The sequence below is a fragment of the Gymnodraco acuticeps genome, unplaced genomic scaffold (genome assembly GCF_902827175.1).
Source record: "Gymnodraco acuticeps unplaced genomic scaffold, fGymAcu1.1, whole genome shotgun sequence".
Lineage (NCBI taxonomy): Eukaryota > Metazoa > Chordata > Actinopteri > Perciformes > Bathydraconidae > Gymnodraco > Gymnodraco acuticeps.
The window spans coordinates 1,678,837-1,705,307 of record NW_022989803.1 but is presented as its reverse complement, the minus strand read 5'-3'; the positions used below and the strand labels follow the sequence as shown (position 1 = coordinate 1,705,307).

Below are 26,471 nucleotides of genomic sequence, written 5' to 3'. Positions count from 1 at the left end.
AAGTTCAAACGGTTTGGTCACAATTTATGTAAACACATATTTCCAAGGCTCTCCTTTATAATTATTGGGATAAACAGGTTTGAAATCATTCCAATGTATACTATAGGACAGTAACCAAAAATATCCTTTAAAACTGGAGAGATAAAAAAAAATGCATAAATAAATGTTAAGGTAAAATAAGATATGAATGAACAACAAAAATAAAATAAGTTTAATTTGTTATTGGCTATGGTAGGTTATTGGTTATGTTCACATACTTATTTGATTACATCCACTTGTCTAAGATGACAACAGAGACTTTCGACCCAAACCCAGCTGTTGACTTGTGGATGCAAGCAGCTAATCGCAGACTCAACCAGAGAGGAAGAAGTAGGCCTACATCATCAGCTACCATGTCTGACAGAGAGGAAGACAGTGAGGAGAACAGTCAGGAGGGTAGTGATGACAGCTTGTAGGATTACTGGTCTTGCTAATGTTGTCTTGTGTTCACCTCTGCATGTGTGTTCTGTGTTCACCTCTGCATGTGTGTTCAGTGCCGTGTGTCTGGCAAATAAAGTCAAGACCCCCTCAAAAGTTACGGTTTATTTCATTTTAAGGATGAGCACCAAGCAACATCTCCAGGTGCTCCTTTGAGAACCAGGGCAAAAAAGTTATGTGCACCCCTGGAAATAAGGTTGTTTTATGGTTGGATTTTTGAGCAAGGGGTTTATAATAATAATAATAAGCACGATAATAATAAGAAGAAGAAGAAGGAGAAGAAACAACAATATTTATATAGCACTTTTCAAAAACAAGTTTACGTTGTGAAATAAAAAATTTGAATAGTTGATGATAGAAACAGATGAAAGAAAATGACATCTTAAATAAAAAAACTGAATAAAACAAAAACTCTTCAAATCCTTTTTAATCAGAATGTTTGTTTTAGCATTGTCCTCCAAGTCCTACTCTTCAACTTTACAGAGCTACTAGATTTTGTTAAAGTATGTTTTAATGTACAGTATTGTATGCATTTAAAAAGGGTTGACAGTAGAAACGTCAGGAATCCAAGGTGGCACTTTGGCCATGTCTCACATCAGTCCTAACGCTAGAGTTGTAATATAATTGATGTTTCTCCTGTGTCCTCGCCTCAGTTCCGTGACGACGTCTACCACAACATCCTGACCTCTGACCTGCCTAACCTGCTGGAGCACGGAAACATATCTGCTCTTACTCAGCTGTGGGGCTCGGGTCAGATCTCAAACTTCGAGTACCTCACACACCTCAACAAGCACGCAGGACGCTCCTTCAACGACCTCATGCAGTACCCCGTGTTCCCCTTCATCCTGCGGGACTACACCAGTGAGACCATCGACCTGCAGGACCCAACCATCTATAGGTTAGTGTGTTTGTAAAGCGTTTAATGTATATAATTGGAAAATGTGATGATATAATGTTATGAAAGTTAGTCTTAGTCATTGATTCATCATATGCTATATAAGGGCTCCTCTTGTTTATGCCATTTCCCCCTTAATCCACTTAAAATGCATACATATTGTGGGATTTATGTGTTTCGAAGACAAAAAAAGGTCCTGCAGCCATGCACTGAAGCCAAGACACATGATACAAGAATAATTTTTAATAGACACATTTTCCTGAGGCAGTTAAACATCCCGGCTCATCACTGCTCTGCTTACATTTTGTTGCAGGAATTTGGTGAAACCCATCGCGGTCCAGTCAAAAGAGAAAGAAGATCGCTACGTGGATAATTACAGGGTAAGGCCTGTTGTACATCAAATGTGTTTCACGAGTGTTCCGTATGTTCTGGTGAGAAAACATGAGTTTTCTTTCGTGCAGTATCTTGAGGAGGAGTACAAGAAGGGCATCCGTGAGGACGACCCCATGCCTCCGGTCCAGCCCTACCACTACGGCTCGCACTACTCCAACAGTGGCACTGTGCTGCACTTCCTGGTTCGAATGCCTCCTTTCACCAAGATGTTCCTCGCATACCAAGGTGAGTCACATTTATAGCAGAAAATCAGAAAACACTGCAGTCTGCAGCTACCCTGTCTTTCATAGTATCTTCAATTTTAACAAGTAGTGTGAATGTTAACTAAATAGCAAGCCAGGGCTCTTTAACAGCAGATAATTGTCGTACATCTCCAAAAAGCTTTTAGCAGCCCTGAGTGCCACCTGTCTGCATTACATCGACAGATCCATCTAAGTCTATGCTAAAGCTTTTAATACTGAAATGTTGGAACGACCTGATCTTAGATCTGACAGAGCATCACATTTATTATCCATGAAAGGTTACTTTATCTTTATAGCTGTCTCTGATCAGCTCCGTGCCCCCTTCCCCTTCTCTTCTCTATTTCTTCCTTCCGCGTTAATTATTTTCCCATTCATGTGCCTCCGTCCTGTGATCCTCCGAGGCATCTTTTTATGTGACCGTTAATGTATTCAGCGAGCGTGGTGTCTAAGGTCATGAAAGGGGATCTTTTCAATCAGTGAGTGGAATCTGTAATTAGATTGTCTTTGGCCTTAATCAGACCAGAGCTTTGATATCCCGGACCGGACGTTTCACTCCATGAACACCACGTGGCGCCTGTCCTCCTTCGAGTCCATGACTGACGTAAAAGAGCTCATCCCAGAGTTTTTCTACCTCCCAGAATTCCTAGTCAACAGAGAAGGTAATAATTTTCTTATCAATGTATACCTTTTTAATCTGTATACCTATCATTTATACCAGACTACATATCTTCTCATGTGTTTAAAGTGACCTTTTGTGCCTTCACAGGTTTTGATTTTGGCGTTCGTCAAAATGGCGAGCGGGTAAACCATGTGAATTTGCCGCCCTGGGCTCGCAACGACCCCCGTCTGTTCATCCTGATCCACCGGCAGGCGCTGGAGTCGGACCAGGTGTCCCAGACGCTGTGCCAGTGGATCGACCTGGTGTTTGGGCTCAAGCAGAAAGGCAAAGCCTCCGTCCACGCTATCAACGTCTTCCACCCAGCAGTGAGTAGCTGCCTATTGCACTTTGATAGAATCTATGGGGAAAGCTGTAGTTGTTTGCTTGTGGCTGTGCAATATGGACAAAGATATAATCAAGGTGAAAATGTTCATATATGTCTCTTGATAATTGTCAATATCAATATTTCTTGTGAGTGAAAGGTGAAGAAGCCATATGATAAATTGTATTTTCAACTATTCTTATTCTTAGGAAAAACGACAAACAGCAGAATATATCACAAAACAAGTGGTAATTTATTTAATTTGTGTTCATTTTTTTAAAATGATGAAACAGGTTTGTGCTGTTCCGCGTCTTGGCTGGCACGTGTTTTTGGCATAGTTCGCATTACTTTGCTTTTGTCGGTTCGTTAGCCAAAATGTCTCCAAACTACTTGGTTGAATGAACTTTCTTGTAGGCAATGGCTTTTTTATCGTTTATTTTGCTAACCGGTATTTGTCATATTGCAGTGCAACTACAGGCCATCCACTGTGTCTGTTGTTAGCATTGTTAACACTGTTAGCATAACTGTATTCCTGTGACATTATTGGCTGTTTGTCAGATGGAAACTAGGGTTTTAAGGTTTATTAGCAACCGCTGGGTGGTCAAACATTTGTTGTAATTTCAGGGAAATTATTATGACATTGCTAGTTGCTACCACTTCATCTCCTAGCCCTGTGCTGACATAAGCTTTTCTATCATTTTTCCCAGACCTATTTTGGCATGGATGTTTCGTCAGTAGAAGACCCAGTGCAGCGCCGGGCCTTGGAGACGATGATCAAGACCTACGGACAGACACCCAGGCAGCTCTTCAACGCCTGTCATATCAGCAGGGCCAGCCCCAAACTCCTGATGGAGGGGGAGCTACCGGCGGCCATGGGTCTCCTGGTTCAGCTGGCCTTCAGAGAAACAAGAGAACAAGCCAAGGAAATAGTCTGCCCGGTAATCTACTCTGTCGTGGTTGTGACTCTGAGGAGCAACTTAAATATATCGTCCATGAAATGATCTCCTGCTCACCTGGCTATTTCCTCTCCCTCCCCCCACAGAGCCCGCTGCCATGGATCAAGGGCCTGAAGTGGGGAGAGTACGTGGGCTCGCCCTCTGCTCCGGACCCCGTGGTGTGTTTCAGCCAGCCTCACGGGGAGAGGTTCGGGTCCCTGCTGGCCCTGCCGACACGAGCCATCTGCGGCCTGTCCCGCAAGTTCTGCCTCATGATGATCTACAGCAAGGAGCAGGGTGAGGAGGCCCGCCAATCACTCACAAGTCAGACCTAATGTGTTGCACAATGTCCTGCTGACTCCATTAACTTTATGGTCTCTACTCTGTAGGTGTTCGGAGCATGCACAGCACAGACATCCAGTGGTCGGCCATCTTGAGCTGGGGCTACGCTGACAACATTTTGAGGCTGAAGAGCAAGCAGAGCGAGCCGCCTATCAACTTTATTCAGTGTTCACAACTTCACAAGGTAAACAGTAGTTAAAGGTGGGGTAGGTAAGTTTGAGAAACCGGCTCGAGAAACACTTTTTGTTATATTCCATGGAATGCTCTTAACATCCCGATAGCAATGAATATCTGAAGTGCTTTGACAAAAAATCCACAAAAAAATGTCATCTGTGGAACCCGTAATACTGTAAAAAGTACGACCAATCCGTTTAGCCGGCCCGGCTAAACGGATTGGATTGCCGTCCTGTCTGTCAGCCTTCCATCTCGTGCACGCACAAATGTATCTCGTGCTCTCATTGGGCGTGCCGTAATTGGGCGTGCATTGCGCGTTCATGTGTGTTGGAGGAGGTGCTCTGTAAGGAAGTCTGAAGGAAGGGGCGGATTCTTTTCGGCTGTGTACTTTCAAATTTTAGTGCACGCGAGCCGGTTTCTGAAACTTACCTACCCCACCTTTAAAGGTTGCTATCAAATAGTCATTAAAGGCAGGTCCTTTCTCTTTTATTAACCACTTTTCTTACCTTGACATCATTAAAAACCTTATGGGATTTGAGTGTTCGTGCGTGCTTCATTGTGAAAAATACTACTTAAAAAAAGTGAAAGGAAATCTTTGCCTACCTAACACTCCTATCCACTATCTATATGAATCCAATTAATATGATTCCAGGAAAGTATTTGAAAAATAATTAAATAGAATACACATTATGTATGCAATAAATGTGTGCCTACAAATCTACCACTCCACATATTACCAATCAAACATGTATAGTTACACAGAATAGCTTAAAGGGGACCTATCATGTAAAATTCACTTTTGTACGTCTTTTATACATGAATATGTGTCCCCGGTGTGTCAGGGAACTCACCAAGTGTCCGAAAACACAACCCTCTCTCTTTTCCTCCATACCCAAATCTCTAAAAACGGGGCTGCAACGGAGCTGATTATTTAAATTTTTCTGACGTCAGAAAAGGGGTGCTCCGCCTATGGGCAACTCTCCACCTATCAGGGGAATGAGAGACCGCTGGAAAGTGCTGGAGACGCTGTAGTACATATGCCAGGCCTGTAAGTGGCGCTGTAGTCTGCCACAAAAGCAGAATCAGCCCTTGCAAAAAAAGGGCTGGAAAAGAGCAAATAGAGCGAAATGAGGCATGGCTAAAATGCATGATCTGTTTGGTATTCTGTGAAAAAACTTCACGGAGATGTTTTATATAGGTATGGCCCTACAATATATGTTTCAAATATAGCATGATAGGTCCACTTTAAGAAACACCACCCAACTCAGTGAACACCTCCAAATGTTGATTTTACAGTAATTAGCATAAAGTTCGCCTTTATATTGTTGAAAGTTCAAGACAAAGAAGCACTTTGGCAAGTCTTGGCATAAAGTGCCAGTTTTGAGGCTCCATTCCTACCATCTAGAGATGTTGAACAGCTCTTATCATGCCAGTTAGGTACTTCTGGGTCAGTTCATTCAGTAAGCAACCTTCCTAAGCAAAACAGACTTCAACTGCAACTAAATTCTCAAAACAGCTAAGCAGCCGTCAGTGAGAGGAATCACTGGTGTCCCCCTTCAGAGTTACACATCCCCACACTGAGGATGGACTAATGAGCATCCAGGTTTCTGGTTCCCTCTGACCCACCCTGTTCCTGTCTCTCCTGCAGGTGACCAGCTGTGCCTGGGTGCCTGATGGCTGCCAGCTATTTACAGGCAGCAAGTGTGGAGTCATCACCGCCTACAGCAACCGCTTCACCAACACCACGGTGGGTTACCATGGCAACGTCCCCCTCTAACCTTCCGCCTCCACATCGACACCCAAACCACCCACCTCACATTACCCCCCCCCACCACCACCCCTCTCAGCTTCATTAGTCACATCACAGTTGCCCTTGAAACACATTTCCAGCGAGTCCACAAGTGGGATTAGAGGTTCAGTCATCAGAGAGGCTTTCAGAGTTTCATCGCTCCCCGCCAATAGGCATCCATGTGTCCTGTTTCTCTGCCTCTGAAGGGGCTTTCTGCAGCCATTGATTTGTGCTGTTCAGAAAATCCTTTCATTAATAGGGTTTTTGAGGAATTCAAAACTCCTCATCCATGCTAACATTCAGATCCGAGTGTCCTCTGCATACCGTCTTTAATGTGTGTCCTTCCACAGCCGTCAGAGATGGAGGTGGAGTCTCAGGTTCACCTGTACGGACACACAGAGGAGGTCACCAGCCTGTTTGTCTGCAAACCCTACAGCATCCTCATCAGTGTCAGCAGAGACGGCACCTGCATCCTCTGGGACCTCAACAGGTCAGAGCGTGTTAAATATGAAAATAATAGAAGACGCTTTACGATATCTTTTGTATGTTGTTTGTGCTTAAATTAAAGCGATTATCTGTGATTCTTCAGGCTCTGCTACGTCCAAAGCCTCACAGGCCACAAGAGCCCAGTGACTGCAGTGTCGGCCAGTGAGACCACGGGGGACATCGCAACAGTGTGTGACTCAGGTGAGGACTACTCTGCCTCCTCTCAGCCTCTATCATATCATTCTCATAGACTGACACCATGTTGATGTGAGTTCTGACATATGATCCTGTGTCTCCAGTGGGCGGGGGCAGCGACCTGCGTCTGTGGACGGTGAACGGAGACCTCATTGGTCACGTCCACTGCAGAGAGATCATCTGCTCTGTGGCCTTCTCCAACCAGCCGGAGGGCGTGTCCGTCAACGTCATCGCCGGGGGGCTGGAGAACGGCGTGGTCAGGTGAAAATATTATATTTCATTATACAGCTATTCTTGGTTCATTTGCTTTAAACTTGTATCACCTTACATTTTCACTATATGGTTTTCACAGCCAAAATAATTCACAAAAACTGAAAAATATTATGATGCATAAAAGGACATTTTAAAAATGAATAATGCTATCAGTCAAATGAATCACTTCCCCTTTTTAATGTGTGTTCATTTTTGTCAAATTAATTACATTGGGGAGATCCTGCAAGAATGTAAATAAACAGAATTAAGAGTTGTTAGATAAATTATTCCAAAAATATCCTTACATGTGTAGGTTTAACATGATATAGATATTTTAAAATGATAATATCACGGATGTTGTCGATCCCAGTATATCCCGACCTCTAATCCACACTGATGTTTCAGGTTGTGGAGCACCTGGGATTTGAAACCAGTGAGAGAGATCACCTTTTCCAAGTCGAGCAAACCCATCATCAGGTATCTTATCGGCGCTACACCCATGTTATTCTTTGCTACCACTTGCCACCATTGTAAATAGATGTGTAACTCTGTGTGTGATTCTGATGATGATGTCCTCTCCTGCGTGTCTCAGCCTGACGTACTCGTGTGACGGCCACCACCTCTACACCGCCAACAGCGAGGGCACGGTGATGGCGTGGTGTCGGAGGGACCAGCAGCGCATGAAGCTGCCCATGTTCTACTCCTTCCTGAGCAGCTACGCCGCAGGCTGACTGTGGGTCTGACTTTGCTACTGTCCAGATCTCAGCAAGAGGAGCCGCTCCCCCCCTCTTCTTCCTCCTCTTCCTCCTCCTCCTCTGTGCAATGACAGGGAGGATGTGTCAGCATGGCCTCCCTGAACCCACCGTAACCTACCGTAACCTAACTAAAGCCATCCCCCTGCTGAGCAAACTACTGCAGCCGCTCCCAGCATCAAGAAATTATTAAGAAAATAGTATTATTATGTATATAAATATATATTTATAAACATACTGAAGTGGAATGTTGGGGATGAATCTTTGGCTGTGACGGACACTTTATATGAAGCATTTCTGAGAGTGTGATTGGTTTGTTAAATGTTATTTTTGTTTGTTTCTTGCTGTTTTTGTTGTTGTTTTCCTGGTAAGCTGCTATCGTCTGGCCAAAGCCGGACCCAAAGTGTGAAGACCCTCGGCGGCGCTCGAATCTCCTGCAGCGCATTGTCCAACAGATTGTTGCCGGAGCTCGGCGAGCATGTCCTGCTGACGCTGCAGCAGAGGGGGGGAGGTCCCTCCCTGTTCTGTCACCGGGAGACGTCCTGCTCTGTGGGGGGGGGGAGACGCCGCTCTGCTGGGCTTGTCTGCTCCACTCAAATCCGAACACTGGTGTCACAGCCCTGCATCACTTTGTATCTGAGCTCAGGGGAGAGACGGGGGGGGGGGGGGGGTGAATTGTTCCTTGTGTTGCCTGTTGTTCTGTCCTTCTTTTGCATGCTAGATTGATGCTGACCTGTAATGTATGCAGATGTGACATTTACTGTCATGATACTCCTGTATGAAGGCCTGCCTTGGTTATCCTGTTGCATTGAGAAATGTTGATATTCATTCATTTATTAGAAACACCACAGAGGCTCATCCATCCTTCTTTCTCTTGTGTTTTGCAAGCTCAAAAAGCGGCTTTAAATGCACTAAAACCTTTTTTAAACTTAATATAGTTTGCTAAAACTCTGAAGAAGCCAATTACCAAACAGCATTAGACGAGTGAAGCTGCAGAAGAAGCAGAGTCTCCTGAATGCACCCCTCGCTGATCTGAGGCATGCCTAGTAACTGCAGCGGTTTAAAACGGTCTAGTGTGGGATGTTTTGGTTAAAGCATCATGTCCAGCAGACTGAGGTTAGAGCAGTTAGCATTTCCTGCACTGATGAGGTTTACAGCTTATTTTAAAATACACTACACTGACCCAATCGACCAAACATGTATTTCCTTAAGCTCCATGCAGCTACTCTTTACATTCCCATTTTACCTACGGCACTTTCCGTTTGTCTGTTAGTATGAGTGAAATGGTAGTCAAAGCACTTTTTTATCAGCTACCATTTTATTCAAGGAAAGCCAATAATCTGTGTATTTACCATGAACTGAGCCTTGATTTAATTCCACTAATCCAGAAAGCAATATCAAACATGCAATAGGTACTTTTTGTCAGAAGGGGTTTGTTTAACACAGCTGTGAAAAAAAAGTTGTTTTGCCTTTGTGCCGACCGCAGTGAGCCTTGTGAGTTGGAAAATGATGTCTTAACTCTCACACTTGGTGTTTGACTTGTTTACGAGTAAGGGAATATTTCTTCTTATATCATGATATCATTCCTTTTGTGTTTTCCTTATTTTTGGTTTTCATTCTCAGCCCACCTGGACCCCTTTGTTGTGTGCGGCATCAAGCCTGTGCAAAATATGAAGTTACTGTGTTTGTTTACTGTGTTTCATGTTTGCAAATGTATAAAAGTCTATGAGAACCACAACCTTTTATTTTCTCTCAAAAATCCACATGTATCATTGCATGAATGTGCCCCCCTCCCCCTTTGTGATGGCAAAAGACGAGAGAAAGACATGAAATTGGCCGATGTTTTTGTACTTTCTGACACGGAAGGAAATATATTTTTTCTGTTGATAAATGTATCTATGCATAATTTAAGATCGTTGTCTTGAGTTACTGAAATGATGTCCTTTCTTTGACCTGGGCTGATTTTGCAGTTGGCATCGTGAACTGAAAATTAGAAAGAATATGTGTTTCTGTTTGTTTTTTGTTTGTACATATATGCGTGTGTGTACGTATGGACAAACCAACTGATGAGAATATTATAAATATATAAATATATAAAGAAGCATATCTTTTGTCCATGTCTTACTTTGTGTGGTGCGTTCAGGGGCATATATAGAGAACGGAAACCTTGGTGATACTTAACAAATGATCTTAATAATCTCAAGAAAAAGAAACATGTCATTCAAATATTCTCAAGCATCATTTTTTTATATGGATGCAAATTCCCCCCCCCCCCCCCCCCCCCCAAAATGCTGTTTTTATGGATACATCCCAGCAGTTACTTTGGAGGGGGGGACCCAGTGATGTCAAAACTGATGAAAAAATTAAATGGGGTAGCCTGCAGATCTCAGGTGCCTTTTGCAGCAAGAAAGCAAATGAGGAAATCAGCAGATCCTAATTCGACTAATAGGCTGTGTCGGTGCGTTTACGGCCAGTCTGTACTTAGCATCCTGCATTGTTGCTGCTGCAGCTCCTGGTCCACTGATCGAGTGCTCCCTGCCCCACAGCCTGCATCTGATCGTCATACAGAGGTTTCCCCCCCTGCTGCATGCGTAACATCTCTCCAAGTCCAGCCGTGGTGCTCACCAAGACCGCTTGGATCTCATCTTCCTACACGGAATACGCAGGACTGGTGCTGAGCGATCCGCTGAGGCGAAATTAAAACGCCAAGATTCACCTCATCGGGTTCTGTCCAGACCGAAACCAGGCTGGGATTTCCTCTTATCGTTTCATATTTGACAGATCGTCTTTGTGTGTGTGTGTGTGTGTGTGTGTGTGTGTGTGTGTGTGTGTGTGTGTGTGTGTGTGTGTGTGTGTGTGTGTGTGTGTGCGTGTGTGTGTGTGTGTGTGTGTGTTGGGTGGAGTCAACCCGGAATTCTCCAAATTGGAAAACCATTGGCACATTTCAGGTAGGTTACATTTTCAGGCGGCTACATTAATCTGTTCATAGCCGAGCAATGCAGCGAAGCATTCAGATATTTATTTATGTAATTCCTTCTTGCAAAATCATTTGTGTTGTCATGATGTGTGGTTTGCTGTTTTCTGCTCTAACCAGGGCCGCAGCTCGCACGGCGTGTGTCTACAATTTAATCCCCTTTAGAAATAAGACTCGACCATATTTGCCATATCTGCATCAACATTAGCATCGTTACATTCGGATAAACAGTGTTTCTCCCGTTAGTACCCCAAATGCAGCCGTGTGGACGAATCGATGGGAAACCTAAATGGAAAGGCCTGGTAGCTTCCTACGAGGGTGTGATTGAAAGCTATAAAATGTATTTAGATCCATGAAGGGTGGGATTGGAAATTAATTCACCGTCTGCATGCCCCCCTTTACAAAAATATCTGCTTAATCGTATCTGTTTTTTTAATACAGTTGAATTTGACTTGATGCGATGAAATAAGCAAATTGAAGCAAAACAATCTAACTGAGTGTGAATTCAACAGCACACCACCTCAGTGAAATGCTACATATTTCAGTGCACAGTATTATAAAACAGCTGTGGTCAGGTGTCATCTCTCTCTATGCTGTGGCTGCCAAACTGGGACATTTCAGGAGTGAGGGGGTCAAGGGGCCTAAAATGAGAGCAAGATGTAGTCACATTGAAATATGCACAGAAAGGCTGATTGCAAATGGAGCAGATAAATACACTGCAGCTGTAATGATGTAGCCTACATGTTGGGCAAGTGGACAGATCTGCTCCAGGTTGTAGTTGCCGGGGTAGACATAGGAAGGTTGCAGGTTTGATTCCTTTAGAAGGGTTCACAAGCTGAAATTTGAAAGGAAATGGAGCAGCAAATGTGTGCAGACATACCTTTGAGCAATGCAGTTGAGCCAAACACAAAAAATATTCATGCATGATTGACTGACTGACTGTAAAATGACAAACCGCTGTCCAGCTGCTTCCTTTTTGAGTTCTTACCTCAGATAAAATGGAGCTCTGCTGCTTTAAAACAGATTCACCCAGACAAAATGGGTCCTTTAAATAAAAAGGTTGTGGCAGAGAGTGGCTGCTCAAGGGGGGGGGGGGGGGGTTGAGACATCGCCGGGGGGGGTGTTGCTTTGTGTATTTAATGTGCTGTTCATTGACTCCATGTGTCCCCCTTTGTGCCTGTGTTTTGGCATCACAGGAGCACCATGAAAGACGGAATCGCCAACAACAGCACGGCCAGCATCTCCCAAGCCAGGAAATCTGTGGAGCAGCTGAAGATGGAGGCCTGCATGGATAGGATAAAGGTACAGGTTTTGTTTTTTTACCTGTGTTTGTGAGCAAATGTTTAAATGTCTTCATTTCATAAAATCATTCTGCTCTTATATGTCTGTATGTTACGGTGGCCCTGAAGTGCAAGACACCACAGCATTTCAGAAAACACTACAGCCTTTCAGAAAACGCCACAGCATTTCAGAAAACACCACAGCATTTCAGAAAACGCCACAGCATTTCACATTGGACGGAAAGGGTATTCCTTAGGGAGAACACTTCTTGTTTGTGATTGGACAGAGTCAGCCAGAGAAGCACTGCTGTGATTGGTTATTTTTGCTGCCAGTCAAGAAATGACGCTTCGTGATTGGTCAACACCCGACAGCGAAATATGTCCCAACACATCAGCCGTTAGCACACACACACTCAGAGCTCAAAGCTCCTCATATCTGTTCAGAAACTGGACACAAGTTAAACATGTACAAACCACAGACTGTCTATGTCATGGTGAATACAGTCGCTGCTTTATTTATGTCTGTATGACGTTGTTGTGAGTGTGGACGGAGCAGCAACAGGTTAGTTTAGCCTGATGGGTCCGATTCCATTCAGAAAACACGCATTTTAAAAGCTTTTCGCCTGCCGTCTTATCTGCAGACTTGTCAAAGCGTTAATTCATGGTTTTTACTAACCGTTATCAGTATGTAGTTACTTCGGCATCACTTTGAAACGTGTATTACAATTAAATCACGGTCAAATATGTTCATGTTGTTGTAGTTGGTATCTCCCATAGGATTTACATGGAGATACGCCCCGCCCCCTCTCCAGCGCCTCTTGTTTGAATGACAGGAGCAAACACAGCTGACAGCCGCGGTGAAACTCGAGCGATTAGAGCGATGCGAATATTGGGTGGTCTACCATAGTATTTACATGGAGATAAGCCCCTTAAAAACCATGAATTAATAAAGCATTAATTATGTGTTTACTCCTGTCATTCAAACAAGACGCTGGAGAGGGGGCGGGCCGTATCTCCATGTAAATCCTATCGGAATTGGATCGATCAGGCTAAACTAACCTGTAGCTGCTCCGTCCACACTCACAACAACGTCATACAGACATAAGTAAAGCAGCGACTGTATTCGAAATGACAGACAGTCTGTGTTTTGTATATGTTTAACTTTTGTCCAGTTTCTGACCCTGATGTTAACAAGACGAAAGTCTTTCTCTGGTCTGCATCCCCTTAACAATTGTATGTTTTGAGCTGTACTGTACTGTACCCAATATACAAGCTGTTAATAAACTTTTCAATCAATCAATCAATCAATATGAGGAGCTGTGAGCTCTGAGTGTGTGCTAACAGCTAACGGCTGATGTGTTGGGCCAATCACGCAGCGTCATTTCTTGACTGGCAGCAAAAACAACCAATCACAGCAGTGCTTCTATGGCTCTGTCCAATCACAAACAAGAAGTGTTCTCCCTAAGGAATACCCTTTCCGTCCAATGTGAAATGCTGTGGTGTTTTCTGAAATGCTGTTGTGTTTTCTGAAATACTGTGGCGTTTTGTGAAATGCTGCGGCGTTTTGTGAAATGCTGCAGCGTTTTGTGAAATGCTGTGGTGTCTTGCACTTCAGGGCCACCGTAGTATGTTGATATGATTAATGTTGTACAAATATGTGTGTTTTTACACACATATATATATATCCTCTTCTTGATTCTGAACAGTCTTCAGCTACCAACCTTTTTTAAAAAAATATATTTTTGCGAGATCTCGCAATACTTTTGCGAGATCTCGCTAAACTTTTCATTTAGCTCAATGTACTTCCTGGTCAGGGACATGCACGTCCCATGAGCTGAGTTATTGACAGATTTGAATTACGCATATCAATAACTCATGAACATAACGTTGTAAAAATACAAACAACATGACTTTACAATCATAGCAAGGTAGACAACGAGCTACAGTGTCGTTTTTATCAGAACAGTTCGATACGCCCCGTCATCCGAGCTAAACATCAAGAATTGGTCACAATCTGCAGCTTGAGGAGGGAAAGGAGTGCTTAGGGACCGTCTACAAACTGCAACGGGGTTTTGCGATATCTCGCAAAACATTTTATTTATTTATTTTCAAATAAAAAAATTGTTCTTCTCCATGTCCCCTAGGGGGCTCCGTAATATTTACCTGTCACAGCAATTTAATGAAATCATTTTTTGACCTAATATCCAGGCTTAAATATTGATCTTTGCCCAAAAATGTCAAATGTACAACTAATGAGCCTCACTGGTGCACTGCCTAATTATAATGAACACAGTTTGTTCACTGTAGTGCAACTAATTGTATGAATCTGCTGCTCAAATTTGTCCAGTATTCACAATTGTGTCCTGTCAAGTAACGCTTTCGTACAAACTACTGTGTTAAGTACACCTTCATCAGGGTTCATGTGTGTTGGAGGAGGTGCTCTGTAAGGAAGTCTGAAGGAAGGGGCGGATTCTTTTCGGCTGTGTACTTTCAAATTTTAGTGCACTCGAGCCGGTTTCTGAAACTTACCTACCCCACCTTTAAGGGGTCCAAGGTGGTTTGTTGCTCAAGCCATTACCTTCACCTCTCCTGTGACAAACTGCACATGCACATGCTTGACATTTTAAATCTCTAAACATAACATTAAAATAGTTTGACATTTTGGGAAATAAGCTTAATCACATTCTTACAGTGTCATATGCAAATATGTATGCCAGCCTTGGTAACAGTAAACATTATGCTGCAGCATGTTAGCTTAGCTTAGCATTACAACTGGAAACAGAGGGAAAGCCTGGCTATATGAATAAGTAACAAAATCTGCCTAACATCACCTCTAAATCTCAGTAATCGCCAAGTTATATCTTATTATATAAAATATGTTTGGAAGTGACTGATTCTGGGAAAAAATAGTCTTGTTTTTGAACACCAGTTTTTCTAAAAAAAAAATACTCAAACAGTTTTTAAAGCGTTCAATATAATGTAAGTGAGCTTTAGACGTGTTGGAAGTGGTTGAATTCAGCTTTAGCAAAGCTAGCTGTTTCCGCTTGTTTACAGTCTTTACGCTAAGCTAAGCTAAGCTAACCAGCTGCCCTCTCCAGCTACATCTGTAGCCTACTGAAGAGTGAGGCCTTCATATTGTCTTTCTCTTCTTTGCCAGAAAGCAAATGGGTATTTTCAAAAATGTCTACTACGCCGTAATTCTAAATGCAGTCGGCTTCCAATATATAGATAAAGTCCTTCCGTTCATTGTTATTTCCACTATTGTAAACAAGTTGCCTTCTCAGTACATTATAAACCAGGACAGGCCATTTCAGAAGCACACAATCACCTTTCTTTGTAAGAGAAGGCTACTCCACTGATATAATATTGGACTCCTACAAACATGTCAGACAGTTTTTCCAAATCGATGCAGCAGAAATTATATTATAAAAATCTTGAACCTACAATAACCACATAAATACTTGGTTACAGTGTGGACTAAAGGCTATCTTTGTCTTTAACATGCATTATGTTGAATGGCCAGTAGGGGGCGACTAACTCAACTGAGTGCAAAAAATAAGTCCTATTTTATAGAAGACTATGAGAAAAATACCCAATTTCTCACTAGATTTATTACCTCAGTTAATATTTTCTTCATGAATTTATGGTCTCAATCGCTAGTCTTGTGTTTTTTCGTCCCAATAGCATGATTTTTATTTGTTTATTATGGTTCGATTTAGAGTAAAATAGATGACATCAGGGTGTGGCTACCTTGTGAATGGCAGGTGTTGCCTTGTCTAGTTTTATCCTTGTTTTGGTCTGCCAAAAATGTCTTGTTTAGCATTTAGTTGTACTTCACCATCACCTGCTGGTTCCAAAACCAAGATAATTAGAACCTAGTTAAGATGCCACACCCTTGATTTGCGATACTTGGGATAATCTTTCAAGACTTGCTGCCCAAACTCAACCTTTCGAAGTCAATGCCTAACATTAACCATCTTGGTTTACGACTAGACACAAACAACTAGTGGCTTTAAAGTAGTATTCCACAAATGAATGTGACGTCTTCTTTTTAAATAAAGTCTACAGTTTTGACAGATTCAGGTCTGTTATGCCAGAAGCAGCTAATGAGCCTCTACCAGAGATGAAGAGTTAACTCACTTCTTTGGACTTCACAACCCAGAGTTTCCATCATTTCAAACAGCAGTCTTCCGTCTCACTTAAGGCTGGCTCAAGTGTCCTCAGGAGATGCAATTTATCAGACTTTCTGAAGCTCCCTCTTAAGCCAGAAAAGGTTTCATACAACGTTTTGTAACATTAGAACAAACGTTCATTATATACCATAACTAGGAAACAAAATTATGTTTCTCAGCTTAGTATAGAGCAACTTCTTCTGACAGACGTCACATGAAGCTTTAGTTTACCTTGAAAGCCACAGTGTCGCCTCCTCTGTCAGAATGTATCCACTGTGCACAGCTGGGAGACCCAAGTAGTTCTAATGTGGTGAACCCAGAGGCATGCTGGGCTTCGGTGAACGTTGACCACTTCTGACATTTGTTTTCTACCAAAGTGGGTCAACTTTTCTCAGACTGATCATAGAGATTTCACTGTGTTAGCAGTTTCTCATGCAGGGCTTCTTCCTCTATTACATGTCTAGTGTTTGATTTCGACCAAGTGTGCAGCAAGCTTGTGAGCTTAATGGCTGATGTTTAAAATTACCAGCCGCAGCAAAGAAAATGTAGATATTTAAATGTGTTCATTCATGATAATCATATTCCTGATCATATCCATAACCAAGTTTAGGCCTCATAAAGAGCATATGCCCTTATCAAACCATGGCTAGATAAATATTGACTCTTGAGCGCGTTATGCTTTTTATGGTTGAGGTCAGTCACTATGCTTTAAAATGGCACAATGTCTTAAGTGTCAACAGAGAATAGAGAGTTCTATTAGAATCACTACATCGAACCATTCCCAGATTTGTTGTTTTCACAGCATGATGTGTTTACCCCCAATAAGAGGCTATTTTACACTGTTCATGAACAACTTCTCAGTAAGTAAAAGGCGGTGTCATCATCTCATTCGGTATGCTCCTCATGTGCTCAGGGAATGATTGCCCCACAGCCTCGAGGCTGTTCGTTCAGCATTATAGCCGAAGCCTGGAAGTCTGCCATACACCATCATCCCTACACAGCACAACAAAGGCCGCTTACAAGAACCCTGGCTTCTTAAAAACAGTGATTATCACTTACGTATAATCATGGTTTGGAGGATGTATTACGAAGGCCTCTAATTGAACCTACAATGTGTCCAGTTGGCACAATGCCTCATTCAAAAATATTTTCAGATAATGTCACGTTTTTTTAAGGAAAAATAGTTAGACTTAATGTAGTCTTAACGTCTAAAACTATGTCAATTGAGAAGTGTTTTTTTTTCATTGACTGTTAAAGCAACATTACTATCATGTTTTCATCACTTTACACAATATTGACTTTTAGTGAATGCAGATATTGGCAAGAGAAAAATGAATAACCTTAAACACAATATTGTCCTATTTGAACAGAATGTAATACTGTATTGTTTCTTTTTTCTGTGTTTGTGATTCTTCTCAAGCTGAATTGATATACACAACCCTAAGTGTTAAGACTTTAAAAAAAACCTGGAGTGGGAAAGGTGGTGAAAAAGAAGTGATTTACTTGATAATAGGTGATTTTTAAAAGTTTGACTTAAATTGAGTTAAATAATTTGAGAGGAGCATTTGTTGACATTAGGTGGGTATTGTGTGTATTTATCTGCAATATGCAAAGAGCATAACATATTAACATTTGTACACCTATTTCATCCAAATTCCTAGTCTTAACACTGAATACTGTCAGTTTTTATACATTAACACATTATGTTCATGCCTGCAGCAAGTTCTCATGAAGATTCATATGAATACTTGGTGACAACTGAAAAAATAGAACCAGAAATACATATTTTCCATTTCCAGATCGTTTGGAGGGAAAATAATAACTGTAGTATTACAATTTGTGGTAATAGCCATAAGAATTGACACAAAAAAAGCAAAATATCAAAGAATGTACATGTATGGGTAATTGAACATGAAAAATAAAGCTTAACAAAGCTTTGGTTCAATCCCTTGCTAGCTGCTCATTAGTATGCATATTAACTTGCTGCCATGGCGAAAATAGTATGCAATGTAAACTAACTTCTTTATAGCGCTGCTGAAGGTGAAGGCTTTAAAATGATTTTCTGTTAAATGAGCTGAGAAGTGTTCAGATCACATAGTGTCTGAATACATTTGACTTGTCAGTTTTGTTGTCATTTTAGCATTTTACGGGAAAAGAGGCATTGGACTTAAATGTGAATGAATCTTAAATGTCACATCTGATCTATATCTGAGAGGCTTTCACTCAGCCAGCTCCATAGAGGGTCTGAAAAATATTTAAGGTTTCTGAATAATTGGCTTCTGCCTCTCAGTCAGGGCATCTTTGAGATGATGTGAAAGACTTAAAGAAAGTTTAGCCCAAACTTTTTTCAGGAAGACAAACCTCCTTGTTTCAATGCGTGACAAACAGATCTATTTGAGTGTTGTTCAATTAATTTTACAAGTGTTTAATGACGCAAAAACTAAGGCTCTCTTAAAAAGGACATCATTCTTATATACGTTTTATATAACATTAGGAAAGTGAGAATTTCAGCCAATTATGAGAACAAGTTTAAAAAATGCACAACTGGCTGTTCAATTTGTACTCTTTGCATCATATTTCCTAACAAATTATTAGCTATAATCATGACATCACACCTAAGGAGAGCATTAAGGTGGAAAAAACACATGTATGTATTCAAAAGTGAAATAATAAATATAGTGTTCAAAAAAGGGTGTTTTTTTAATCAGCAGCATGATTTCAAATTGGTATTGATTTCTCAGCATGATTGAAAGGTGGGCAGCTGTTCGTGCTTTGATAACCACTTGAAAGTGAAAGCAGAGAAAAGTACAGAAGAAGAAACAGACAGTGGGCCACGTCTGGCGATCTCTTAAATGTAATTAAGGGATCTGATGAGACAGTGTGTGTATCAGTGACAAGAGGAGTCTCTGAGCTGCTGATTGAGGGATCACCACGTTCTCATTAATTGCTCAATCAGCCAAAGGAATGTGATCTGTGCTAATTAGAAGGACTCTCCTTCCATCATGGGGATGCAGTGTAATTACAGTCAGTCTGGGCCTAATGACACACGCAGAGCAATACCACTCTTTGTCCTGTGGGGCTCCCGTTCTCTGCAGAAACCCTGTCTGCAGTTACATGAAGTATAATAATGATTGCATTTGCTAACTATTCCACTTTTTGCAGACTCAGATAAGTGCCATAATCAGGTCAGCTAGAAACAGACATTCAAAAATAACCATGCAGCTAAAATAATTAAGCATTTCATTTAAAATGTGTGTTCTGAATGAGTAGATTTTTCAGATTTGACTAATAGATATCTATTTATGAACTAAATACAATTAACCAGTAATATCAGACTAGGTATTTGAGCGTCATCTCTTCCTCAGCTTTAGGGAGTATTTTAGCTAACATGTTAAACTATGGTGTAAAAGGCAAGCATTAAACCTGACAATTATCATAATGTTTGCATTCTTTATTGTGAGCATGCAATCTAACATGTTAGGCAAGGCAAGTTTATTTATATAGCACCTTTAAACACAAGGCAATTCAAAGTGCTTTAAGAAAAGGAAAAAGATTAAGAGCAAATGTTAGCTTGCTGACATTAGCATCTAGCTAAAGGCAACTGTTGTGCAAGGCCTCACAGCTGCTAGCATGGATGGATTCTTGTTTTCAACTTGCTAGCACAGCATGGGCTACCTCAGTAGTTCACCAAACTATTTTGCTTTATGTGACCCTTTTTAAAATGAAGCAATGACCTCTTCAGAATAAATAATTCAAAGGATTTTTGGATGCCCTCTAGAGCTGATAGTATACAACTCCCCAAACCCAATGTTAGGAACAACTGAGGTTAAGATAAAGAAAGTAAACTTAAAGGGATTTGAATCCTAAAAAAGTCCTTGAATTCTGGATTTGTCCTTGAATAGCTGTATATTTTGACATGGAAAGGTGTTTGGGAGCGTCAGACTGGCTGTATACGATGTCTGATTGTATGGAAGTCACTTTTCAATTGAGTTTATGTTCTAAAGCTCTAGTTTCAATTTTCTTCAATTACATACAGCATGATGTTCATTGGTAAATGATGGTCCTGTTAAATAGACAATACAGAAGCTTAGGCTCTGGGACATGACTACATTATGATTGACAGGTCGCTATGACCAAGATGGTGACATCACAATGATTACGTTCTCTAATATAGCATAGCAACTATGGGCTCAGAACAGTCTCATAATACACACATGCACACAGAAGGATTCACACTTGTATTTCATGATCCGCAAAAGGATTCACACTTGTATTTCCGGATCCACACTTGTGTTTTTCAATGCACACACAAATGTGTTCCGTTTCATATACATGTAAATAAAATCCAATTACAGAAAAAGGTTTTACATATGTATTTTTGATCCTCACATATTTGTTTTCCGTTTAAAACCGCTGCACCTGCAAACACAAACCGCTTTCTGTGCATGGATCGCTGTGCATTCGTGTGTGGGTTTTTTGAGACTCCCCTGACGGTCAGCCGATTCGTACTTGTAATTTTTTCTATCTATAGCCAATCAGATGTCTCCTCCATTCTAAGCCAATCACATGAGCGCGCCCCCACGAGGGTATGATTTCTTGCGTTCATGACGTAGCGCTTCATGTACGCATTTTGCGCAGTCCGGAGCTGACAGGTCCATGGAGCCTGCCTGCAGGACACCTCCACTCTCAGTACATTGACACTTTCCGAACAGGAAATGCACGCAAATACAAGCCTTTATATTATTAAGGTACAGCGCCACTTTCCGAACCATTGATGAATGCTTGTGTACACAAAAACGGCAGGCAAACCCGTTTTAAATGTGTGTTTCCTACATGGCGAATACAGCTGCTTTATTTATGTCTGTATCTATCAAATATCTCTCCTGATTGTTGGCACTTGACAATCAGGAGAGATATTTGATAGTTGGTGCTTGAGAAGACTAAACATTTATCTGCAATTGACATGAATGGAAACGAGTAATAAAGTATATTCATTACTCGTTATTCTCTACTAATAGTTAATTAAAGACTGTATAATGGCTATTTTGCACATCCCTTTCAAGATTTCAAAATGTTCAAAGGTTTATTGACATATCATATACACAGGGCCGCCCCTGGCCAACTTGGGGCCCCAAGCGACATTGTGAGATGAGGCCCCCCCCCCCCTAACCGACAGGAGTGAACTTTTTTTTTTTGGAAACAAAGTAGGCTACTTTGCAAATATAATTCCTGTTTATTATTATTATCAACGGTTACTTTTTTATACAGTGAAGTAAATGGTAAATGTGCATGTATGTCGTTCAGTATGGGTTTACAGGTGAATTTTGCATTTCCTGCCAAATACTAGCCTCAAAAAGATAAAAACATAATTAATGCAAATAAACTACTTCTATTAATAATGATAATCATAATCAATTCAATAATAAAAAATACTATATTGTTTTATTATAATATAGTTGTAATATAGTCAAGACAAAACATGCTTATGACATGCTCAAAAACTGATATTTCTTAAATCTGTATTCTAGTTCTCTCTGTCAGCAATGTGTCAACAACTACACACACATTTCTATCAGTATTTCTCTGTGTTGTGGTTGACATGATGATGACTGTTAGGAGTTAAGGGGAGAGGCTAAGCGTCACCATGAAATGTGCAAATTGACATAAAAATGAATAAAAGGGGAAAAAATGCTCCATGTTTTTTAGGCTGTAAACTTTAACTGTTATGTAAGCCAAGTAGACAGACAGTATCACTCTTCCTCCTGTATATTAGCAGATAAAAGGCATAACATACTTAAATGAATGTTAAATAAAGAATGCTGGAAATAACTGCATCTCCATTAGCCTGTATGCTATGCAGAGACTGCCTTCTTCATGTCGTGAATTGCAGCTGATGTTTTAAGATGGCAATTGGCAATTTGACTTATACAACATTCGTAAGTTGTAAATTTGACTCATACAATAACCCACCTTCGAGTGGTGCTCTAGTTTCTTCATGTTTTGTTTTTTGCGCCGGACTGAAACTGTCTTTTCACCGACATCTCTTCACCTGCACTAGTGGCCGTATCAAAGCCGTGATTGGTCAGATGTCGATTCATTGCAACGGTGTCGGGTTACAAACGTGCTCCTCTTGTCACCTCTCACGGCCCGTCCACACAGCGGCGTGCGCCGCACTCTCACTCTTGCGGGGTGTGCGCGGATAACTGAGCGGAGAACTGCGCACAGCAGCTGAGGCCCTCTGGGCGGGGCCCCCTGCGCAAGGCGGGGCCCCATGCAGCCTGCGTGATTGGCCTGTAGGGAGGGGCGGCCCTGCATATACACAACTATACATATAAAAGTCAGCCGAATTAGGCCGAATTAGTGTTGATACTGCAAGGAGACGTATTGTATGAAGAGAAATTGAAGATGTTGTTTAATTGTTGATATATTTATGATTCATGTCAAGTATTCAGTTTCGGCGGCATTCCTTCCAGTTTTTCCAAAGGTCTTCTCATCAGGGCTCTATAAATCAAGAACTACGGCAGATCTGTAATATTTAATGCAGCCGAACCGTGTATTACAATGCCGTTATGTGATGACTTTCAAAGAGAAAAGCAAGAACACTCGGAATTAAGTATTTTATTCTTTTAAAATGTTTTCCGGATTTCATATCATATAAACACCAAATCCCAGCATGCATTGCGGCTAAAACATCCAATCAGCAAGCTTAAACCATAGCTGAGGATCTTGGGTAATCGCTCGAAATGCCTACGTCTGTTTCCGGTTATTTTTATTTTGAAATTCAGTTCCTGACGGACGCCAAAAAAGCACGAGATTATGAAATTAAACCAATAAATAAAAGCAAGGATAATTGTGTGTTATTGGTGAGTAAATAACACTGTGTTATTTTGTAAAGAATAACAAATTAGAAGGAAAAAAAGATTTTAAAAATACAGATTTCAGTATCCTGAGGCAACAAAAGTCTGAAATTATACGATTTAAAATAAAAGCAATAATTGTGGCTTGATATTGAGTAAGAACATGTTTTTATGAACCACACAGCTTCCGGTCTTCCACGACCCGGCCTGAGAAAAAGACGTGCTGCAGGCACGAAACACATTACCAGTAGAAATACATTGCTTTTAAAATCGTGCTGTGCAACACGAAAAAAAGGGGGAAATCGTGTTGGTGAACACGAATCAATAGATTAAAAATCGTGTTGGTGAACACGAAATGCCATGAGACTGGGTTGAATATAGTAGATGTGAAAAACACATCTATGAGCCGCATCAAATGTTTGGTAATCCACTACTGAAAAAGAAAAACAGACACATGCATAATGAGTCCCTCTTCAAGTAGCATTTGTGAAAGACTCCAGTGCTCATTCGTTTAAGGACTTTTCAGTTGCCTTTTTTTAAAGTGAATGTTGGTGAAGTACATATTTGAGAGCTGTTTTTAGAGATTTATGCTACAGTAGGAAAGATGGGCTTACAGCTGAGTGGCAGACGGTGAAATCAGAAATGATTGAGTGACTGACACACAATATTGGTTATGGTCTTTTCATGAGAAGAATTAACAATATGTAAAACATAGGATAACGCCAGCCTTATTGTTCATTTTAAATAACAGAAATGAGCAATCTATTAGACATATTATTTTGTGCTGCAGACCGAATAAATTGTACAGTTATAATCCCTTTTTGAAGCATAAAAGATCTTGGGCGTATTCTCTTGTGAGAGCATCATTGGATGAGGTGAAATGGCACAGGAGATCAGATGGCTTTATTCTCCATGAAGATCCCTGACCCCTCTCCGTCCCTCTGTTGCAGATCCTCCTCTGCTTTCCATTTGAGGCCTTTTCCCTTCCGTAACCCCCCAATAAAACAACCCTACATTCTCATGCAGTCTTGCCATTTGACTTTGTAAAAAACACTAAGCAACTTTTCGCCCTGAGGCAGAAAGTGTGTGGTTAGTCCCACCCTCTTTTCCCCTTCAGTTTTTCAAGGTCCCGCCTTAACACCTGTCAGTCATCTTGATGAGCTGTCTCTTCTTATTGCCTCGGGCTGAGGTAACAGGCATCAGTGCAGCCACGGGCGCTGACGAAGCAGAAACACAGACGATAAGCAATTTTACAGAAAAAAGGGCCATGCAACATTCATCGAGGTTTCGGACATCTCTCCTCTGCTGAGAGTTTAGCTCCAAAAACATTTTCTCTGAGAATGAACACACAGCGGGTTGCAGACCAGAGTGAGCTTAACTGTAGCCGAACTTTTCTGCACTAATCCATGCTTTATTTACCTATACTATAATAGTGGTAGTGGTGTGAATAAAGTGATAGCCATGTTGGCCCCTTTGGTCCAGACCGAAATAGCTCATCACTATTTGATGATTTTATTACATTCAAGGTCCCCATAGGCTTAATCCTGGTTGCATCTCTTGATATATTATTCAAGTGCCATCATCATGCCAAACTCATTTATAACTAATACTAGCAAAACTAATGACATTCCCATCAGCCTTAGATATACTGTGCTTTGTGTTTGTCTAATATTGACTTAGCTAGGTCCATGAAGGAAAAAACTGAAATCTCATCATCTCCTTTTTGTCGTATTTTTTTTTCCGGGCCTTGTTCTGCCTTTATTAGTTAGAAACAGGGGAGAGGTGAGATTAAAAACATGGAAAGCCAGAGAGATGCACTAAAGGTCAGATTTGAACTTTTTAATTCACTTGACTGATGATGAATTATATATCAGGAAACCGGAAACAACCTCAGACACCTCCCTGATGAAGGCAGAAAAGCTGAAAATGTTCTACATGACCAATGAGGGCACGAGATAAGTTTGTGCACAGATGGAAGGCTGACAGGCAGGTACACCAGGCAGGTACACCGGGCCGGCTAAAATGATTGGTCGTGCTTTTTACAGTACTACGGCTTCCACAGATGACATTTTTTAATGGATTTTTTGTCAAAGCACTTCAGATATTCATTGCTATCGGGATGTTAAGAGCATTCCATGGAATATAATAACAAGTGTATCTCGAGCCGGTTTCTCGAACTTACCTACCCCACCTTTAAGATTCAGGTAGAGCGGTAGAGTAATTTGAAGGAACCATCTTTGTGATCCTATGGTTGACTACTGTACATCTTATTTTGTTTGAGTGTTAGAGAAAGTGAAACCTCTGATCACCCCTCTGTGTCCTTTTCTTTGTCTCAACATTTCAGGTCTCCAAAGCGGCTGCAGACCTGATGGCGTACTGCGACGCCCACATACGCGAGGACCCCCTCATCATACCCGTCCCCGCCTCCGAGAACCCTTTCCGGGAGAAGAAGTTCTTCTGCAACATCCTCTGATGAGCTGCCGGGAGAGCTGCGCGGGTGCAGGCACGGCGCTGCCTGTCTTCTCTGTCTTCACCACACCTGAAGCTACTGGCCATAGGCGTTGAGTTGAGTTTTGCCAGGTGGACACTCTGTTGTTGGTCAGCTCTGTCCTGGTGGCTGAAGGTTTTGGGGGAGTCAGCTACTGAACTGGCAACCCAGTGAGCGTATCATGTCTTGTTAAATAGGTTTGTTATTGCTTTGTTATTAGAGAACAGCCTTGCTTATTGAGATGAGAGATGTTATTTTATTTTTTATTTTATTGTGCTAGATTTTAACATGCCTCAGGAAACATAAATTTGCCCAGTGTCTACGACTTTTTCTTAAATGTCCCTTCCCTTTATCTGAATGAAAAAAAATATCTTTGTATTATCTTTGACATAATTTAAGACATTACTTTCAGTGCACAGGTTGTCTATTCGAAGCAGAGGTTGCGCTAGACTTTTTCGCTGCCCGTCATTTTGACGGACAGGATCGTAAAACTTCCGTCAAAATCCAGAATTACCCGTCGGCCTTTACACAACTCTGACGGGGGGGGGGTGGGGGGAGAAGCATGCTCGACGGGGGGGGGGGGGGAGAGGGACAGTTCACATGCGCCGTGTTATGCATGGCTGCTGCACCTTGCGGGAGGGTGCACAGCGTACAGCCAAAACTCACAGACATTTCAATAATTTGTACGGCACAGTTAGGTTTGGAAACGGTATGATTTCCTTTTTGGAGGGCATGCATAACACCCATAAGCAGCCTCGCTGCGGGAAAACTTTGGCGCTGTTCCGAAT

At 41.5% G+C, this 26,471-nt stretch overlaps 2 protein-coding genes across 11 annotated transcripts in view; both read left to right on the top strand.

Moving 5' to 3' along the window:
* lyst (lysosomal trafficking regulator) overlaps nt 1-10,018 on the top strand; it is a 78,169-nt gene extending 68,151 nt beyond the window's left edge. For all 10 annotated transcript variants that reach the window (XM_034227357.1, XM_034227340.1, XM_034227330.1 and 7 more), the window contains 14 exons: nt 1,131-1,375; nt 1,686-1,752; nt 1,834-1,990; nt 2,526-2,666; nt 2,774-2,991; nt 3,695-3,925; nt 4,030-4,219; nt 4,312-4,448; nt 6,087-6,185; nt 6,578-6,717; nt 6,817-6,914; nt 7,013-7,169; nt 7,566-7,637; nt 7,753-10,018. In XM_034227357.1, the coding sequence (XP_034083248.1) occupies nt 1,131-1,375; nt 1,686-1,752; nt 1,834-1,990; nt 2,526-2,666; nt 2,774-2,991; nt 3,695-3,925; nt 4,030-4,219; nt 4,312-4,448; nt 6,087-6,185; nt 6,578-6,717; nt 6,817-6,914; nt 7,013-7,169; nt 7,566-7,637; nt 7,753-7,891 (2,091 nt within the window). In that variant the 3' untranslated portion in view covers nt 7,892-10,018. The remainder of the gene's footprint in view (nt 1-1,130; nt 1,376-1,685; nt 1,753-1,833; nt 1,991-2,525; nt 2,667-2,773; nt 2,992-3,694; nt 3,926-4,029; nt 4,220-4,311; nt 4,449-6,086; nt 6,186-6,577; nt 6,718-6,816; nt 6,915-7,012; nt 7,170-7,565; nt 7,638-7,752) is intronic.
* Nucleotides 10,019-10,288: 270 nt separating this feature from the next.
* On the top strand, nt 10,289-26,220 carry LOC117552930 (guanine nucleotide-binding protein G(I)/G(S)/G(O) subunit gamma-4). Its single transcript, XM_034226641.1, has 3 exons — nt 10,289-10,860; nt 12,083-12,188; nt 25,540-26,220. Exons 2-3 carry the CDS (start codon nt 12,090-12,092, stop codon nt 25,666-25,668), a joined length of 228 nt encoding a protein of 75 aa, XP_034082532.1. The 5' UTR covers nt 10,289-10,860; nt 12,083-12,089; the 3' UTR covers nt 25,669-26,220.
* The last annotated feature ends 251 nt before the right edge of the window (nt 26,221-26,471 follow it).

Excerpts from the sequence above, each read along its gene's own strand:
- LOC117552930 (XM_034226641.1), top strand. The coding sequence starts at position 12,090 with ATGAAAGACGGAATCGCCAACAACAGCACGGCCAGCATCTCCCAAGCC. Across the intron at positions 12,189-25,539 it reads CCTGCATGGATAGGATAAAG|GTCTCCAAAGCGGCTGCAGA; the intron begins GTACAGGTTTTG and ends TCAACATTTCAG.